General features: G+C 52.4%; 1 protein-coding gene across 1 annotated transcript; it reads left to right on the top strand.

Annotated features, from left to right (window-relative positions):
* The first annotated feature begins 308 nt into the window (after positions 1-308).
* On the top strand, positions 309-20,109 carry Frmd8 (FERM domain containing 8). The gene is given in 12 exon segments (XM_032891111.1): positions 309-476; positions 770-854; positions 2,544-2,711; positions 5,946-6,047; positions 6,266-6,324; positions 6,451-6,617; positions 10,673-10,737; positions 10,740-10,896; positions 12,476-12,599; positions 13,406-13,549; positions 18,906-19,110; positions 19,653-20,109. Coding segments are annotated over 11 exon segments (1,398 nt in total). The 5' UTR covers positions 309-476; the 3' UTR covers positions 19,775-20,109.
* The last annotated feature ends 235 nt before the right edge of the window (positions 20,110-20,344 follow it).

Raw genomic sequence — 20,344 nt, forward strand, 5'->3', positions numbered from 1 at the left:
TCTTCTGGTGTGTCTGAAGACTGTTACAGTGTACTTATATATAATAAATGAATAAATCTTAAAAAAAAAAAAGAGTCTTATGCATGGAGCAACATTGTTCATGTAGGTGGCTATGAGGGGGTGGGAGCGACGGGGTACGGACCACACAGGACCGGGTATGTCAGGGGCCTGGCTAGACCGCGGATTTTGGACTTGCCTGACATAACTAAGCGAAGAATCGGGGTAGGAGGGACCGAAGGACGAAACGCGTGAGTACGCGTGCGCCGAATCTCCCGGCTCCGATTGGCTCCTTCAGTCTGGGAGGCAGGGCCTCGGGTTTGTGCTTCCTCCCGCGGCAGCGTCCCCGGCGCAACGCAAGCAAGTCGACCCTCAGCGGGACCTGAGACCCCGCCGGCGGGCGTAGTGGTGGGTCCAGAACTGGAGGCCTAGTCGGGTGGCATTCTGGAGTGAGGCAGCGGACTCTGCGACCCTGGGAGGTGAGAGCGTGGCCACACCCTGCCCGTGTCCCCGCCCTTGACAGGGGCGCGCCTTGACTTGTCTGGCTATTTCTTAGGAGAGACTTAAGACCCCTGCACCTGACGGTCACTGCCCTGACCCAGCCCACCCTGATCTGCACTCGGCTGCGGGTCACTCTGTACTTTTAGCACATTTGATCCCTGTACATAGATTAAGAATTGTAGACCGAGCCCGGGACCCCTTTGCTTCTTGGTTGAGAGCTTGAGGAGACCATCTCAAGACCTCCATTAATTGTCTGACGCTCCTCTTGCAGATGGAGGGGGCAGAAGGCAACGCGGGGCAGCCCGGCCCTGCGGAGCGTTCCCACCGAAGTAGCGTCTCCTCGGTGGGTGCCCGAGGTAGGTCTCTACTTGGTTTTTCGTCTCTTCCATACCCCTTTTGGTTCCAGCCCTGGGGACGTGACTCCAGTTTGTCTTTTTCAGTAAGTTAATCATGTAGTAAGTGATAAGATGTGTTAAGGTGTAGCAGACTCATAGACGTCAAAGGACTTAGCTGGGCCGTCTCACTAGCTTAGTAACTGAGCCATCCATACTCCTGAACCTTCTCCACTTTGTGAAAAGGCATGTTTCCAAACGAAGACACATGCTTGGAAAGTGACACTACTTTCTTTGTCCCGTTTCTTTCTTGCGGACAACTCTTTGAAAGCAGGGATTCTCCACCTCTTCGTTTTATTGGGAGGAAATTAGGCCCTAGAGAGGTTGTTAGGTCTCCGACTACTGAAGCAGACCAAGGTTGATCATGAACTTGAGCCTTTGGGGCTGGTTTTTCTGCCTGTAAAGTGGACCTGATCCTCAGTCTCCTGGTCTCCCAGGAGCTGTTGGAGCAGAAGAGACCAGAATCTAAAAGACTGCTTCACTGTGCTGACCGTATGCACTAACCAGCCTCATTGGGTTGGTGATGACCTTTTGAAGAAGCGTTATTGTTCTTACAGATTTACAGCTGACACAGAGACTCGCTGGAGTCAGCTAAGAAGCAGAAAAGGACTGCAAGTTGAGAACGTGGGCCTCCAAACTCAGGACTGTACCGTTACTGTACCTGTGGTTTAGGGATAGGGTGTTTGAGTCTGGCCAGCCTGCGAAGCATCTCCCTATGGCTCTAGCTTCAAATGGGAATCCAGATTGTTACAAGGAAATACTTGGCTGTTTGAGGCGTCTTTCCTTCCTAGACTGCTTAAAGCTATCTGCAGAAGCCACAGCATTAATCCTTAAAGTTCTGAAGAGTCCTAATGAAGCTGAGACCTGGAACCCGCTGTAACCCAGGGTGACCATAGAAATCCTGATTGTCCTCTTAGTGTGACCCAGACAGAGTCAGGTCACTAGTTGGCCTTGCTCCCAGCCTGATAGGGAATTGTGACCTCAGGATGGGTTATCCCGTCCTATCTCTCCACCTGAGAAATACTGGAAACAGCAGTGCTTGGTGCTGCAGTGGAAGGGAGTTAGTTTTTATCACCCGACTTTGAGCCTTAGGGGTGAAATAGGGCTGGTACCTGGGCCATAGTTTCTGAGTGCTTTGAGGTCTCAAGAAGTCCTTAAAGGCAGCACTTTTATTTATTTAATTTTAAAGTACTGGGTCTTGACACTGACTTGTGGGCTGGAGAGATGGCTCAGCAGTTAAGAGCACTGACTGCTCCTCCAGAGGTCCTGAGTTCAAATTCCAGCAACTACATGGTGGTTCATAACCATCTGTAATGGGACCGGATAATCTCTTCTGGTGTGTCTGAAAAAAGCTACAGCGTAGTCATATACATAAAATAAATAATTATTTAAAAAAAAAGACATACACTAAAAATGCTGGGTCTTGCTATGTAGCCCAGGCTGGCCTGGAACTTGAAATCCTCCAGCTTTAGCCTCCTGCGTCCTGCCTTGGGCTACAGGTGTATGTCACCATAATCCATAAGCATCCCTGTTAGTGGAGTCTTGAGGAATGTGTCATTGTGGCCAGGGTCATGATAAGGAACAAAGGTTGTTGGAGAATGCTGATTGGCCTGGTGGTGGACCTCAACTGACCCTGCCCGACCTGTATTCCAGCAGCTGATGTACTGGTGTACCTGGCTGATGACACAGTAGTGCCCCTGGCCGTGGAGAACCTGTCCTCGATCAGTGCCCATGAGCTGCACCGTGCAGTCCGTGAAGTCCTGCAGCTCCCAGACATGGCCCTGGAGGCCTTTGCACTCTGGCTTGTCTCCCCTCTGCTGGGTAAGGTCTGGCTGTGAGGGAACGTACTGGGGAGGCCAGGACACTTAGCTGGTACAGAAAGAGGGTTTAGGGACCAGAACCTGTGGCCACTCCCTGTCAGGGATGAGGGGACCCAGTGTGTCCCAGAGTCCTGAGGAGGGGTCGGAATCCTTTGTCCCTGCCTCGTTTTTCTTGTGCTGGTGCAGTGCTGCCAGAGCCCCGACCTTCAGAGCAGCAGGAGGGTCCCCTGCCTACAGGGCATGCAGTCTGGGCCCCGCCTGGGGAGCATAACTTCAGTGTTCCCCATGGCGCGGTCCGTCCTATCGTGTGAAGTTCTGGGATCTGGAGCAGCGGACTGGTGGGTGTCAGGACTGCGTGTGTTGCTGGCAGTGGGGAAGAGGGTAGATGAAGCTTAGGAAGTGGCCTTGTACAGTGACTCCTTTGCTTAGGTGTGGGCTGCAGGGAGAAGAGGAACATGGGTTTTCTGTCTGGGGCCTCCACCCTACCTGGTATCTGGCACCATGACCACACACTTCCTGCCCCTGTAGGCTGGGGCCCCACTGTGTAATGGGAATGAAGACAGAGTTTTATAGACTCTCAGGCCAGTGAATAAAGTCCCTCATTATGGTCCCTGAGTCTGTTGACATGGAAGTAAAGAGACAAAAGGAGGCTCAGTGTCGTCATCTGGGGAAATAAATCAGTGCTGGCACTGGGGATGTTTTCTTGGCTTAAATTTCCCCTTAAGGGCTGGCATGGTGGCTCAGTGGGTAAAGGTGCTTGTCCCTAAGCCTGGTGACCCTAGTTTGATCCCTGGAACCTGTATGGTGGAAGGAAAAAGCCAGTTCCTCCAAGTAATACTCTGACTTCCACATTCATGATGACACATGCATATGTAATAATAATGACATAATTTTTGAGGTTGAACACATACTAAAGTATACTTTTTTTTTTTTCTTTTTTCTTTTTTTTCGGAGCTGGGGACCGAACCCAGGACCTTGCGCTTCCTAGGCAAGCGCTCTACCACTGAGCTAAATCCCCAACCCCAGAGGCAGAAACTTTAGGGCTTGCAAACAGACACCCCCACAGCTCCCCACCCCTAGGGCCTGACCCAGGTAGTCTTGATCAAATTATTGAGACCAAGTGTGCCCCCTTCCTCCACAGCAAGGGGAAAGGTCACTTTTTTGATGTTTCCTTTTTTTTTTTTTTTTTTTAATCCCAAGACAGGGTTTCTCTGTGTAGCCCTGGTCATCTTGGAACTCACTCTGTAGACCGAGCTGACCTTGAACCCAGAGATTTGTCTGCTTCTGCCTCCCAAATGCTGGGATTAAAAGTATGCACCACCCACCACAGCCTGGCTGTCGTTTTCAACACTGGAGACTGAACCTGGACTGTGCACAGGCAACAACTCTACCAGTGAGCTGTGTTCCTGGTCCTGAGGGGGGTTTAAAAAGTATACTTTAGGGGTTGGGGATTTAGCTCAGCGGAAGAGCGCTTGCCTAGCGAAAAAAAAAGAACCAAAAAAAAAAAAAAAAAAAGTTTCTGCCTCTGTCCTGTGGGTGTTTGGAGGAGCTCCAGCCCCATCGTTGTCCCTCTCTGCCCCCCTGCCCCTTCACTTCCTGCACAGTTGTTGTTCCCAGGCTCACGCCCACACTCTTCCTGCTGGCCCAGCCCCTCCTTTGCCCTCTGAGCCTCTGGTCAGGGCTGTGGGCCCCTTGGCTGTGGAAAGCTGGGGATAGCAGGCCCTGGTGGGTGGCCACTGCTCTGCCACAGGAGGCTCTCAGTGCTGCTGCCGGGCAGCCTGCTCCTCCTCCACCTCATCCATCCCACTCCCTCACATTCCTGCAGCCCGCCTGTGGCTAGAACTGAAAGCATTGCCTGTGTGGCCCGGCCTGGCAGGAGATGCCTGAGGCCACAGCACACTCAACACCCATGTTCTTCCCAGGCTGGGGTGGGAAGCTGAAAGGCTGGGATCCTGAGACGGATGCACACACGCACACACACACTCACATTCACACACACACACACTCACACACACACACACTCACACACACACACACACACACACACTCACATTCACACAGACAGATACACACACACTCACACACAAACACTCTCTCTCTCATACACACACACACACACTCTCTCACACACACTCTCTATCTCACACAGACACACACACACACCGACACACACAGTGCCTGTGAAGCGGGGGCTTTCATTGCTCTTCCTCAGTTTGATGTCTGGCCTTCTCCCCATCCTCTGCATGGAACGGGCCTCACGAACCGTTAGTCTTACTTGGATGACGGTGGCTAGGGAAGAGGTCCCCACTCAGAAGTCTGAGGCTGGTGTGGGGATAGCCCTATTTTAATGGCAGGATCTCTGGGACTTGGGAATGAACAGGAGGAACACACACCTGTCTGCCATCTACTGTCCCACACTGTGAATGCTGGGACAAACAGGGAATCAGACCAGGGGTTCCTCTGACAGAGTCCAAGCGTATGCACTGGAGAGAGGCTTGGGAACCTAAGCTCTGGACTTGTGTAGCCACTTGTTTCTGTATGGTCCTAGGACACTGCCATCCCTTGTGGGCTTCAGGTGAAGTGAGTGACGTTGCTGCCCCATGGCTCCCTCTCATGAACCTGTGGATGGGGGCAGTGGGGGAGGTGAAGGAAATGATGGCTGTGGACAGAGATATGACAGGAAGGGACAGGAACTGATGCAGAGATTAGATGGAGGTGATGAGGCAGAAGGACCTGAAGGCAGGGTTGCTATCTGGTCAGGGTCCAGGAGGAAGGTCCAAGTGTCAAGGGAGTCATCAGCATCTGGCTGGCAGGACAAGGTGCCCTGCCGTTTGTGGGGACGGGGACAGCTAGAGGGAGGATATTCGTGTCAGGAGGCTGGCAAGCACTAGTAGCATCCTCACCACACATCTCCATACATCCGTCTGTGAGCTCACCAACACCTCAGCTCTCAGGTGGCCAGTCACCCACTTCATAGGCCCTGGTGTTGTACAAGTTGAATCTATCACATACCATGACTTGGGCATAGATGACCTAACCACCCTGAGCCTGGCTCTCTCCAAGGAAGAATGGAGGTCAGGGTTATTCCAGGGTGAAGACACTCGAACCCTTTGGATGGCTCTGGACCTGCAGTTGTTGTCGGTTGTGGCTGTCCTCATTGTTGGGTGACAGTATAGTAGGTGCTAGGCACCACTGGCCTGGTCCACAGCTTCATGGCTTCTCTCTTGCTCTGCAGAGGTACAGTTGAAACCCAAGCACCAGCCCTACAAACTGGGCCGCCAGTGGCCAGAGCTCCTGCTGCGCTTCACCGACGCCTCGGACGATGACATAGCCATGGGTCAGTGTTGGTGGGGCAGGGGCATCTGAAGGGCACCTTGTGAAGGGTGGGCTGGGAGGGGCTGTGAACAGAGATGCACTGTGTGCTGTCTGGTCAGGAGGGCTCTGTCCATGGAGAAGAGTGAGGTAGGGAACTGGGGCGAGGGCTGTGCAGGGTAGGACAGGATGGGGCTGCCTTAAGCAAGGGGACCAGAAAATGACTCTAGCTCCTCTCTCCAGATGAGCCTTCCCTTCAGTTCCGAAGGAATGTGTTTTTCCCAAAGCGCCGAGAGCTCCAGGTAAGGCAGAGTCCAGGTAGTGCCCCTGGGTTCCTGCATGCCCAGTGCCATTCCCCCCGCCCCCAACCCCTAGACACCTAGACGGTCACCTTTGCCCAGCTCCTCTGAGCCATCTTCTTCATGCAGGTCCATGATGAGGAGGTCTTGCGGCTGCTCTATGAGGAAGCCAAGGGCAATGTGCTGACCGCTCGGTACCCTTGTGACTTGGAGGACTGTGAGGTGCTGGGTGGCCTCGTGTGCCGTGTGCAGCTTGGGCCCTACCAGCCTGGCCAGCCTGCTGCCTGTACGCTGAGGTAAGAGCAGTGCAGCTTGAGATGGGCACCCATGGGAAAGCTGCTGTGCGAGATTCTACCGAGGAGTGGGCCTGGGCCTGCAAGGTGGATGGTCCGCAGTCAGGCCTCTGGTGCATGCATGCTCACTGGATGGCCTTCGTGAGTTCTCCACTTCTCTGAGCTTCCTTTTCCTTCATAACAGTGGATACTCACATGAAGTGATGTCTAAGAGGGGTCCTCAGCACAAGGATGCACAGACACATGCAGGCGGAGCCCCATCTCTAGCTGAAGTCTGGAGGAACGGCCAGGAACTGACTATGTGTTGATCCCCCAGTAACCACAGATAATTAAGCTCCAAACTCCAAGAGTAGACTCCTGTTTCCCGGGCACTTACCAAGCCCCACTGGCTGCTGCTGGTCTGTCTAGAAAGATGAGCGTTAGAGGGCAGTGGTGGCGCACACCTTTGATCCCAGTACTCAGGGTTAGGCTAGGAGACAGAGGCAGGTGGATCTCAGTGAGTTCAAGGGCAGCCTGGTCTACAGAGTGAGTCCCAGAACAGCCCAGACGACACAGAGAAACCCTGCCTTGAAAAGAGAAGAGAAAAGGTGAGAATGAGTCTGCCTAATAACAGACGAGGTTGGGTTCTGCCTCCATTGATGTGACCCTGAGGTTTGGAATAATCCCAGGGGTCAGGTGCGAGTCACACCTGTAATGCCAGCACTCAGGAGACAGACAGGATTGCGGTGAATTCCAAGCCAGCCTAAAGAGCTAGTTCTGGCCAAGGCTAAAGCATTGTGAGCCAGGCTTGGTGGCTATAGTCATAGTTGGGGAAAACAGTGATATCAGGAGTTCAAGGTCGTTCTTAACCACTAGAGTGAGTCAGCCTGCACTACATTGGAACCCTGTCGTAAACAAAACTTCCGGTAACTGTAAACTCGCACTGCAGACTGTTTCTAATCTGGGCTCTTTGTTTCCCCAACCCTGCAGCTAGTGGGGAAGTCAGCAAAGCAGTTGACGGGACCAGAGACCCAGTGCTGATGACTGATGTTTGCCCTGGGTATACAGTCCCCTGAAGGCTTATAACTGAGCTGTGTAAGGCTAGTGGCCATGGCCCTGGGATCCTGGACCTTAAGATGGGCTGGCCTGTTTTTCTTGGGCCTGGCAAACTCAACTGATTTGCACAGGAAGTTGCTTTTCTCACTCACGTGACATGCAAGGCCAGCTGTGTCCCAGACCCTGTTCTCTTTCTGGTCATTCAGCCCTTGATTTCTTGGCCAGCACAAGCTCAGACATGTTAGCCCTGTGGCCGGGTGGCTGCAGCAACTGTCTGTTGCAGAGGAGAGGCCCCTCTTACCTTACCCAGCTACAGCCCCCAGGCTCGCTTGTGGCACGTAGCTGAGTCCCAGGCCCACCCAGAGGATAGAAGTCTGTGGCTCGGCCACTGATGGGCTGCAGCTCGGCCTTGAGGGACACCACTGTGAGTCTGCACACACCCAAAGCTGAGGCAGGCTTTTCCGTGACAAGCAGAAACTACTGTTAAACTAGGACTTGGGTAAGGGTGGGACACAGAGAGTGAAATGGGCATGGCTGTCCTGAGAATGGAGGGCGGCCAGGTTTCTGGAGACCCCTCATACACCCAGTGACTCAGATTAACAAGTTCCTTCCTTCCTGGGTGTTTAGGCTACAAATGCCCTAGCAGGAGTCCTCTCTGGAAAAGGTAACACCATGGAGGTTTTTACCAAATTAACCTGAAGCCAAGGGCCATGTTGGGGTTTCTCTGTGCCCTTGGGACTTGTGGTCCTGTTGTAGCAGGGCCTGGACATAGATGCTGACCTTGCGGCCTCAGACCCAGAACTCCAGAAGTATTCTGTCGGAGTGGTCGGTTCTCTGCCAGCAGGAGCCCAGGCGGTCTAAGGTAGAAAATGGTCACGTTTTAGCCGAGAGCCTCCCTGGTCTCCGAGTGAATGGGCCTCTCCCACTCAAAACTGGTGTGATATTCGGTGTTGGCTACTTTGTTTTGTTTTGTCTTTTTACTATTTTATTTATATTGGTGTTCTGCGTGCATGCCTGTCTGTGTGAGGGCGTCAGATCCCCTGAAGCTAGAATTAAAGACAGTTGTCATCTGCCACGTGAGCGCTAGGAATTGAACTTGGGTCCTCTGGAAGAGCAGCCAGTGCTCTTACCCGCAGAGCCATTTCTCCAGCCCCACCAGTGCTGGCCACTCTTATGTCTACTTGACACAAGCTGCCATCATCTGAGAGGAGGGGACCCGACAGTCAGGCTATAGGCAAGTCTGTAGAGTGGGCCTGGGACGAGGCTGTGAGCCGCTGAGCGAGCCTCAGGCTCTGGCTGTGTAGGAGGGCGGCCTTTTCCCCATGAGTCTGTGATGATGTGAATAGAACACTGGGCGTTTGTATGTCTTAGTGGGGTCACTATTGCTGTGTTGAAACACCATGACCAAAAGCAGCCCGGGGAAGAAAAGTTTATGTGGCTTACACATCCTCAGTCACTGTCCACTGAGGGAAGCCAAGGTGGGAACTCAAATCAGGAGGAGGCAGGAGCTGATGCGGAGGCCATGGAGGATGCTGCTTACTGGCTTGCTCCCCATGGATTGCTCAGTTTGCTTTCTTATAGAACCAGGACCACCAGCCCAGGGATGACACCACCCACAAAGGGCTGGGCCCTCCCACATCAATCACTAATTTAAATGTCCTACAAACTTAACTATAATTGGATTTTAAGGAGTATTTTCTCAGTTGATTCCAGCTTTTGTCACATTGACATAAAACTAGCCCGAACATAGTGTCACACCATTCATATTCGTTTGGATGGAGAAAGTTGCATTCAATTAGAAAACTCAATTGTCCAGCCTCAGAACATGGGTGTTGTTCTGATACCTGCTCCACCCAGGCTGTTCCTCGGCCTTTTTCTGGCTTCCCATCCTGACCCGAGCACGTCCCAAGCCCCTCTGCCCCCCCCTGGTCCTGAGTGTCAGCCAGACCTCATTTGATGGGAAGGGAGTCCCACAGTGCCTGGCATGGCCATAAGGCGGTGTCTTCTTCCCTCTGTTCTTCCTTCTTCTTTTTTTTTTTTTTTTTTTTGGTTCTTTTTTTTTCGGAGCTGGGGACGAACCCAGGGCCTTGCGCTTCCTAGGCAAGCGCTCTACCACTGAGCTAAATCCCCAACCCCGTATCTTCTTCCTCTTGGGTGAAGATTGGTCTTGGCGACACTCTGTCTGCGCTCTGTCAGCTTGGAGCATTCTCTTGAGTTTCCTGTGTGAAAGCATTGCTGACAAGGAGAGAGGTTTTGTCTGTGGTGCAGTAGGAACCTTCAGCGGTAACCCTGCCTAGCCTTTCTGTGTGGGGTGACTTCCCCTGTCCTGGGCCAGGGCTTCAGAGCTTTACCGTGTCTTAGTGTCAGGGTAACTGTTACCAGAAACAGAGATGGTATCATCTCTTTCCCTACTCTTCAGATAGGCAGGCGCCCCTTCTGGTCTCACAGCTGGCTCTGAAGACAATGCCTCAGAACCCGCCTGCACAAGAGCTTTGATCCAACCACTCCTGGGCCTGCTGCCCTGAGCTCTCCCGTGTATACTCTGGGTTTCTTTCTTCTTTCTCCTTTTTTTTTGTTTTTTTTTTTTTCTTTCAAGAAAGGGTTTCTCTGTGTAAAAGTCCTGGCTGTGCTATAACTGGCTTTGTAGACCAAGCTGGCCTTGAACCCTCAGAGATCCACATGCCTTTGCCTCCCTATTTTTCTCTTAAGAGGAAGAGCATCCCACCCCAGCTTAGTGGTAGGCCTTGCATATCAGCCAGGGTTGACTCTGAGCAAGCCACAGCTGGTTGGGAGTAGTGGGGATCTCTGCAGTCTGTGTTCAGGACCCGTCACTCTCCAACCAAGCGTCTTGGCGTCACACACACACACACACACACACACACACACACACAGAGCAATGGGCCTTGGTGAGGTCAAGCCTTGAAGGTCCCTAAGGCTTGCCTACCCTATGAGCATGGTACTCATACCCTGAAGACCTCCACACCCGGGAGCGGCCACTACTACCCATTTTCCTTCCCCTTCAGAGAGAAGTTGGACTCCTTCCTCCCTGCCCACCTCTGCAAGCGAGGCCACGGCCTCTTTGCTGCCTTCCGGGCCGTGGAGCCAAGACTGGGCCATGTGAGCAAGGCCTGCTGAATGCCTACCGCCAGGTAAAGGAAATGGCAGGCGGTGACAGTGAGCGTGAGACCACCTTGGGCTCCCACTATCGCGCATACCTCCTCAAGTGCCATGAGCTGCCCTTCTACGGGTAAGTGATGCATCTTGGGAGCTCCTGCCCCCTCTCTCAGTACCCTCCAGACTGCCCCAGTCCCCTGACACGTGGCAGCCTGCATCCCACCTGTGTTCCAGTGGCACCTTCCATCTGCTAAAGAGCTGCCAAGCCAGTGTCCCAAGGGGAATACCTGTTGTCCCCATCTCTGGCTAGGATTCCTTCATCGGTCCGCTCTTCCTACCAGCTACAGCCACTCACTGGCCTGGCTCTTGCTCACACACATGCTGTGTAACCGGTAGTTCTCTCCTGATGGGTATGCCCCACACAGAAGGAGCTTCCCTTTGAATGGGAAACCAGAGGTAGAGAACCACTGTTAATAGCAGCCAGGAGAGCAGAGGAGGTGGGAACAGCAACCTAGACATAAGTGAATTCCCAAACTCGGAGCCTGCTGTATTGACCAGTTGCCCTTCGCTGGGCTGCAGGCTGCAGTGAAGCAGGTTCGTTACCATGGGAACTTGGCCTTGTATGTACCAGCTGAAAGGTGTCCATTAGATGAATGCTGACTCTACACGGGCATTTGGGTTCCTGATCTGGGTCTAAAAATATGATTAGTGAATTGTTTCAAACCTGGAGCCCTGTGAAATGGCCAGGGGGATAAGTAGAGAAGAACAGCGTGGGGTGGGGGCACCTTCCAGGCAGGAAGGAGCTCTTCCGGGCAAGTGCCGCATCTTCAAGGTCATGTCGATTTTGCACTGAGCTCCCCTTTGGGCTGTGGATTGGCCTCAGCCTAATGGAGGTGGGAGGAGGATAGTATGAGAAGAAGGTTAGGAACAGCGAGTGTGCAGAACTCTTAGGGAGTTGTACTGGACAGTGGAGCAGGAGGGGTGTGCGTGTGTGTGTGTGTGCGTGTGTACACGCACTGAGCACTTTTGAGTAAAAAGTGGATGGAAGTGGACGGGTCTTATGACAGAGCTTCAATTTCCTCATCACCTGAACCTCAGAGCCGGGAAGGGCTGTAGAATTTTCGAGGAGGCGAGCAGACTCACCTGTAGTCCCCTCCTGTACAGAGAGCTGGCTTTGACTTGGCCTGTGACTTCGGCAAGGGTGAGCCTCAGTACAAGTGAGGTCACGGTCTGCCATGAGGACAGCCACTGAGTGTCTTGCTCCCCTTAAACCACTTCACTTTCCCCTTTAGTCTTAGCCCAGAAGCCACTTGCTAGGCAGCCGCCACTTCTGCATGCCCAGCAAGTCCCTGCTACTGAAGGACTTCACCGTGGACAGAGCTACAGGCTCAACCTTAGCTCTTTCTGAGGCCCCAGGTTCTCTCAGGCAGCTTGCTCTGTCCTCTTCCTTGGATGTGTGCTTTCCTCTGCCCACAGTGCCCGTCCTGTACTGTTACCTAGGTCCTTCCACCCACTCAGTCTAGTTATGCCTGGCCAGTCGGGTGTCACCACCCCAGCTACCCATGTTAGTTCCTGTTTCTGCCTCTGTCCCTCAATCCTTGGGACAGGCCTTTTTCAATTTACCAGTCAGCCACCCCAACGGCTTAAGCTTCTTGGGTATCCAGAGCAGACTTCCCTTGTGTGCTAGGTGCTGACACTGGTCCCCTTTGCAGGTGTGCCTTCTTCCATGGCGAGGTTGACAAGCCAGCCCAGGGCTTCTTGCATCGGGGTGGGCGCAAACCAGTGACCGTGGCCATCAGTTTGGAGGGTGTGCATGTCATCGACAACAGGGAGAAGGTACCTTGAGCTCCTCAGGGTGGGACTGAATTGTCCGTGGTGGGGTAGAAGGGAGTGGGGTCTTGTCCATGCCTTCCTGGTTCCCCTAGGACTATGGACATCCTAGGAACAGCGTTGAGTAGAATGGAGGAGACTGCCTCCCTCATGTCCCTGAAGTCTGCTCACGTACTCTAAAACCTTCGTTGAGCCTGTTCTGGGTCTGTTTTCCTGATCCACGCACTCAGCTGAGGCAGAGGGGTGGCAGCTGTGATTCTGACCGGGTAGTGTCTGCCAGCGCTGGCTGGCCATTTTCCACAGAGACGCCTGCCAGGAGCTCCCTAGGCTGGCCAAGACCTGCTCCTCCCAGTATTTGGTGGCTGCCTTATCTCTGGGTCACCATGTAGGCAATGGTGTCACCAGTCCTCCCTGTGTGGCAGTTGCCTGCACCGGATGGCCATCGGGCCTTACTATTGGAGGAGAGCACTGCAGAGTCCAGGTCCTGGCTTCACATAGGAAATGCAGACTTAGCGTGGAGGTCGGGCACATTTCATGCCTGCCTTGTATATATAAGGCTCTCGTTCAGTTCTCAGTGCCACAGGACAAACAAGAACAATCAATGTCCTCTATCCCCTGCAGAGGGAGGCAGAGGCAGCCAGATGTCTGTGAGCCTGAGGCTAGTCAGGGCTGCATAGTGAGACCCCCTCTCAGAAAGGCAAACAATCCGTACAGAGGGGAAAGCAGCCCGGGGAAGTCTCCCTCAGCTGGAACCTGACGGGCCCTGTGGGAAGCAGAGGCCTCAACTCTGTTCTTTGTCTCCCTCTGGCCAGCATGTGCTGCTGGGTCTACGCTTTCAGGAGCTGTCATGGGATCACACTTCCCCTGAGGAGGAGGAGCCTGTCCTGTGGCTGGAGTTTGATGGTGACAGTGAGGGCACCCCTGTCAACAAGCTACTGAGGATCTACTCCAAGCAGGTAGTGATGTGGTCACACACACTTGGACTAAGGGGCCAGTTCCAGGTCTCCAGTGGATTCCAAACCCCGGGAGGCTCCCCGGTGCTGGGGAAGGAGGTTGCAGGGCTGCCCAGGGCCCAGGGGTAGGTGTCTGCCTTCAGCTGGCCTGTATCACCCTGGTGAGCTCTGCAGAACTCTGTGGTCACATACCAGGGGTGGCGTCCCCTGAGGGCCTGCCCATGCTGTGTACATCGCACCAGCTGCAGAGGCCCCGAGAGGACAGCTGAGGAGCAGGCGCAAAGGATGGAGGCCGGGAGCGCCTGTGTTGCTTAGATCCGTTCTGTCCTTTCTGCCCACCACCCATCCATCCACCACCTCCTCCTCCATCTTGTCAGAGCCACACCCTACTCTGAGCCTCTCTGGGGACTGTTCTTGCCCCCCTCCCCCTTCTTCTTTTAGCACATAGACAAATTCCAAGGACTCCTTTGAAAACATATGTCCTCTCCCTGTGGCCTTCCCACAAATTGAGTACTTGGATACCCACCCCGCAAATAGAAACACGAGCTGTATTTGGCCCTGTGTAATGTGGAGCTGCGGAGGGCAGAAGCTCTAAACTAGGAGACACGCTTTTCAGACTCGTCCCTGGTGTCTGCCCATTGTCTTATTGATTATTGCTTTCTTTTTTTTTTTTTTTTTTTCTTTTTTCTTTTTTTCGGAGCTGGGGACCGAGCCCAGGGCCTTGCGCTTGCTAGGCAAGCGCTCTACCACTGAGCTAAATCCCCAACCCTATTGCTTTCTTATTACTTATTTACTTCCGCTGCTGGGGAAACCCCAGGCCATACACGTAGGCTAACGCTGTCAGCTGGACAAGTGCAGAGCTCAGACACCCACTGATCAGCATGTGAGCTGTTCCCACTCGGACTGTGGCCGGGAAGCCGTCCTGAGCATTTGTGCACAGGCTTTTACGTCAGTCTAGTCCCTCTTAACATTTTTTATGTGCATCAGTGTTTTATTGTGTGTGTGTCTGTGTGAGGGAGATGGATCCTGTGGAACTGGAGTTACAGGCAGTTGTGAGCTGCCATGTGGGTTCTAGGGGTAAACCCAGGTCTTCTGGAAGAGCAGATAGTACTCCTGATGGGGAGCCATGTCTCCAGTCCCTGACCCTCTCCTTTTAAGTCATATTAAAAGACTCAGGGGTTTTACTTAGATTTGGATTGCTGGAGTGAGCAGTGAGCATAGGATGTGACTTATTAGACGCAGCCAGCCTGTCTTCCAGAGCGCCACACGCCTCAGGTTCATGTTTCTGTAGTTGCTCCCCACTGCGGTGATCACGGGCATCGTCAACTCTTGTTTGCTGTTGTAACAGCTTAGTGGGGTGGGGCACTGCAGGTTTGAGATGCACTTTTCTTTTCTTTTTTTTTTTTAAAGATTTATTTTATTTTATTATATATATAAGTACACTGTAGCTGTCTTCAGATACACCAGAAGAGGGCATCAGATCTTTTTACAGATGGTTGTGAGCCACCATGTGGTTGCTGGGAATTGAACTCATGACCTCTGGAAGAGCAGTCGGGTGCTCTTAACCACTGAGCCATCTCTCCAGCCCGAGATGCACTTTTCTAGAGACGAAGGATGTTTCCTCTCCACACTGGTTAGTCCTGCCCACAGGTCAAGGTCGGGTCAGCTCAGATCGATCTGTCTCTGTCTGTCTCTCTCTCTCGCTCCCTCTCTTTCTCTCTCTCTCTCTCTCTGTGTGTGTGTGTGTGTGTGTGTGTGTGTGTGTGTGTGTGTGTGTCTGTATGTGTGTCTTGGGTGAGATTCTGTAGCCCTGATGGGCCTGGAACCAACATAGGCCCTGATGGCCTAGAACTCAGAGAAATCCACCTGCCTTTGCTGGCAATACACCATGGCCAGCTTTGTCCTTTGTGTTGGTGGTGGTAGTGGTTGACAGATGGTGAGAGTTGATTCTACCTTCCATGCACGAGGTCCCTCGGTACATGTTCTCTTTCAGTGTGTACTCTGGCCTTTTGTTTTCTCTCTTTTCTGTCTTGTTTTAATTTATTCATTTTTGAGACAGCATTTCTCTGGTTGTCCTGAAACTCACTCTGAAGACCAGGCTGGCCTCAAACTCAGAGGTGGGCGTGCCTTTGCCTCCCAAGTGCTGGGATTAAAGGGGTGTGTCACCAGTCTGGCTGGCTTTTCCTTTCCTTTTTTTTTTTTTTTTTTTTTTTTTTTTTAAATTTTTCCCCCCCCCCCCAAGCTGGGGACCAAACCCAGGGCCTTGCGCTTGCTAGGCAAGCGCTCTACCACTGAGCTAAATCCCCAACCCCTTGTTTATTTATTTATGTGAGTACACTGTTACTTTCTTCAGACACACCAGAAGAGGGCATCAGATCCCATTACAGATGATTGTGAGCCACCATGTGGTTGTTGAGAATTGAACTCAGGACCTGTGGAAGAGCAGTCAGTGCTCTTAACCACTGAGCCATCTCTCCAGCCCGGCTTTTCATTTTCTTTTTTTTTTTTTCTTGTTTTTTTTTTTTTTTTTTTTTTTTTTTTCGAGCTGGGGACGAACCCAGGGCCTTGAGCACTAGGCAAGCGCTCTACCACTGAGCTAAATCCCCAACCCCTGGCTTTTCATTTTCTTAACAATGCCCCCTGAAGAGATGTTTTAATTCTTTTTTGGTTTTTCAAGTCAAGGTTTCTCTGTAGCCCTGGCCATCCTTGAACTCATTCTGTAGACCAGAGTCGCCTGCCTCTGCCTCATAAATTGTGGCATAAATTAAAGGCGTGAGCCACCACTACCTGGCAAGATGTTTTGATTCTAATGAAATTGTCTAACTGTCTCTATTTCTTTCTCTTACACACACACACACACACACACACACACACACACACACACACACACCTTTATGTGGGGAGTCTCATGTAACCCAGGCTAGCCTCAGACTTGCTATTTAGCTGAGGATGACTGTACTGCCTCTGCCTCCACATTGTTTGTTTTCCTCTTGCAGACAAGAGAATGGCCTAGAAACTCATGGATCAGCTAGCATGGGGTACTTGGCAAAGCTGAGGAAAAAAGAAGTGAGGTGGAAGGGAGGAGCAGGGTGGCATCTGTTCACATAGATACACCTACACATTGTCTCCACGCACAGGCACACATACACACGCACACACACACATTACATACATAGATACACCTACACATTGTCTCCACGCACAGGCACACATACACATGCACACACACACATTACATACATAGATACACCTACACATTGTCTCCACGCACAGGCACACATACACATGCACACACACACATGCAAATTTGTTTTTTAAAAAATGAAAGAGTTGGGTTGGGGATTTAGCTCAGTCGTAGAGCGCTAAGGCCCTGGGTTCGGTCCCCAGCTCCGAAAAACAGAAAAAAGAAAAAAAAAATGAAAGAGTTAAGGAGAAAGTGGCTGGAAAAACAGAGGGTTAAGACTTAGAGAGGACTTGGGTTTGTTTGCAAACGCCCTCCCTCCATGGTGACTCATAACTGCCTTCAGCTCCAGTTCTAGGGAACTGAACACTCTTCTGACCTCCATGTTCCCCAGGCGCGCTCGCACGCGCGCGTGCGCACACACACACACACACACACACACACACACACACACACACACACACTACATACATACACACATGTAGGCAAAACACTAATACATATAAAATAAGAATAACTCAAAAAGAGAGGAAATGTGTCAGATTTTGGTGGTTCTTGGTCTTTGAGTGTTTTAGGATATTTTTTTTTCTTTTTTTCGGAGCTGGGGACCGAACCCAGGGCCTTGCGCTTCCTAGGCAAGTGCTCTACCACTGAGCTAAATCCCCGACCCCTTAAGATTTATTTTTATTTATTTTATGTGAGTACACTGTCTCTGTCTTCAGACACACCAGAAGAGGGCATCAGATCCCATTACAGATGGTTGTGAGCCACCATGGGGTTGTTGAGAATTGAACTCAGGACCTGTGGAAGAGCAGTCAGTGCTCTTAACCGCTGAGCCATCTCTCCAGCCCCTTGAGTGTTTTCATATGCTTTTATCAGTTGGGCATTCCTCATGTGGAATTCTGAACTATTTAACAAGAAGTTTGAAACCAGGTGCCACACATCTGTCATCCAGCACTGGGGAAGCTGAGACCAGAAGGAAAAGGAGGGAGCGAGGGAGGGACAGAAAAGGTACAATGGATGTGTTCCTCATGCATGCCACAGCCTGCACTTGTGCAGGTTTCTGGGTTCTTTGGAGTTTTCCGTGGAGCTGGTTGTGTTGTCTGTGAATGGTGAAGCCTGGTTTCTCACCTGCACTTGACATGCTTTTGCTCCTGCGCTTGCAGAGTTGGATGACAGACAGTCCGGACAGTGCTGAATAGACAGGTGTCTCTGGTCTCCTCTGACCTGAGGGAAAAGTCCCCCTCAGCAGTGTGGGTTAGTTAGTTCAGTGCTTCCTGGATGCCTTGAGCAGGTTAGGGAGATGCCCTTCCATCCCACTGGCCAGGGATCCAGTGGTGTCGGTGCGGCTCCGGAGAGGATGTGTTGAACGGCAGTATCTGCGCTTTTGTTTAGGCAGGTCAGGACGGGATGTGGAGACTGAGGCCTAAAGTCTGGGAGACTGCCTACTCTCCTGTTCCTCCCCAGACTGGGCTAGGCTGCTGTCGAGGCCACAGGCAACACTGGACAGGCAGCAGCGGCTAGACCAGCATCTGTGATGTCTTCCCCAGGCTCCTGACCTGTAAGCACACAGGGTCTAATATACCCAGCCCTTTGCAGGGCCACTCACACAGTAGGTGCTCAGTAACTGTTTCTTTTTTCTTTTTTTTTTTTTCTTTTTTCTTTTTTTCGGAACTGGGGACTGAACCCAGGGCCTTGCGCTTGCTAGGCAAGTGCTCTACCACTGAGCTAAATCCCCAACCCCAGTAACTGTGTTTCTTGACAAAAAGGCCTCCTCTGTAACTTGAGCAAAGCCCTAGGCTGCTGTCATGGTGCCCACTTGTGCTTCCAGGTGTATTACTGCTTCGTCTGTTGTTTCTAGACCCATGAGGTGTTACTCACACCACCCCAGCCAGTGACCTCACCCTCCTCCTTAGGCCAAAGCTCAGTGCAGCCACCTCTCATCAGTCACCTTGTCTGTGGCAGCCCAGTCCACAGCCTTCCTAAGCTGTGCCTCTGACTAGATCACCCACCTTTCTAGACCCCACCTTCCCTGCCCTCTGGGCCCAGAAAGCTCTCTCCTCCCTGCTCTGCCACCTGCCCCCACCAGGAAGCAAAGGCTTTAGAGCTGTGAGTCTCATTGTTGGCCCTTAACAGTTGCTGCTCTGTGGCCTCATTCCAGCCCCTCTCCCTCCCTAGGCTGAGCTGATGAGTGTTCTCATTGAGTATTGCATTGAGCTGAGCCAGGCCGCTGAGCCTGCTCTCCCCCAGGAGAGCGCATCCGGCCCTCAGGAAGCTCCCAGCCCCTCTTCAGCTCCCACTCAGCGCCCCAAGCTGCGAAGGCAGGGTAGCGTGGTGTGTAGCCGGATTCAGCATCTCTCCACCATCGACTACGTGGAAGACGGTAAGCTACTTGTGGTGTGTGACACCACGCACGCAGTGTGTACACAGCACACTCATTCACACATATGCCACATGGACTCCAGAGTGTGGGAGAAGGGCTGCGACCTTGACCCTCAGGGACATTTCCTGTCTGTCCCTTCTTTTTCTGCAGTGACAAACTTGTCCACTGTAGCATCTTTCAGAATGTGGAAAACAGGAAGGAGACTTCTTTTGGAGGGGGTGTTCAGAGACATTTTCTTCTTTGCGTAGCCCTGGCTTGTCTTAGAACTCGCTCTGTAGAGCAGGCTGGTCTCAAACTTTTTTTGTATTTATTTATTTTATATGTGTGAGTACACTCTGTCTTCAGGGATGACCATGGGTCCCTTTTCTGTCACTGATGATGGGAGTCCCGGGATGGACAGGGTCAGTGATAACAGCTCTGATGGGAAAGTTCAGTTCCCACAGATTCCAGGAGAAGCTGACCCAGTGGGAGCAGAGCCCAGCCTCCTGGGGTGTGGGCCACCCACCCAGTGCCTCTTCTCAGCCTCTCTGTCACCCACACAGGCAGCGGGATCAAGCGGGTGAAGCCGAAGCGAACCACCTCCTTCTTCAGCCGACAGCTCTCCTCCAGCCACGGAAGCTACACCGTGGTACAGCCCAACGACGACAACCCAGAGCAGGGCTGAGAGGGGGCACAGCTGGCAGCAGGAGGACATCTGGGTGCCGGGGACACGACCAGGCACAGTCCTAGGCAGGACCAAGCTACACTAGTCTCAGGCTGTGGGCCTGGGTGGGAGCTAGGCAGGGTCTGCTGGAGTTTCAGACCGTGGAAAGTGACACACAAACCTTCCCTGAGCCTGGCGTGGGCAGAGCCGCCCTGCAGCCCTTTCTACAGCCTGCCTCTTTCCTGAACTCCAGGCCCAGCAGCCCCTTCTGCTCCTCCCCAAGTGGACTGTGTCTCTCTGGAGGGACTGCTGGCAGTTCCGATGTAGGTGACTGAAATCAAGTTCAGTGCTTCTGTCATGGGCCCTTGGTGACTTACCTTGCATTCCTTCTGCTGACATTCCACCATGCTGCCCAGCCAGGCGTCCACCCTTTCTCCTAGGGTATGCTGGAACTGGAGGGTGCCTCTGCAGGCCAACATAAGCTCATGGCTGGCTTCTTGTTGGCCTTTACTGATGTCTCTGCTGAATGGTAGCTGTCCTAGGAACTGGATCCACACTGCACACAGGAAGCCCTTACATGTCCCTGGGCTG

This window comes from Rattus rattus, chromosome 2 (genome assembly GCF_011064425.1).
Source record: "Rattus rattus isolate New Zealand chromosome 2, Rrattus_CSIRO_v1, whole genome shotgun sequence".
NCBI classification, from domain to species: domain Eukaryota; kingdom Metazoa; phylum Chordata; class Mammalia; order Rodentia; family Muridae; genus Rattus; species Rattus rattus.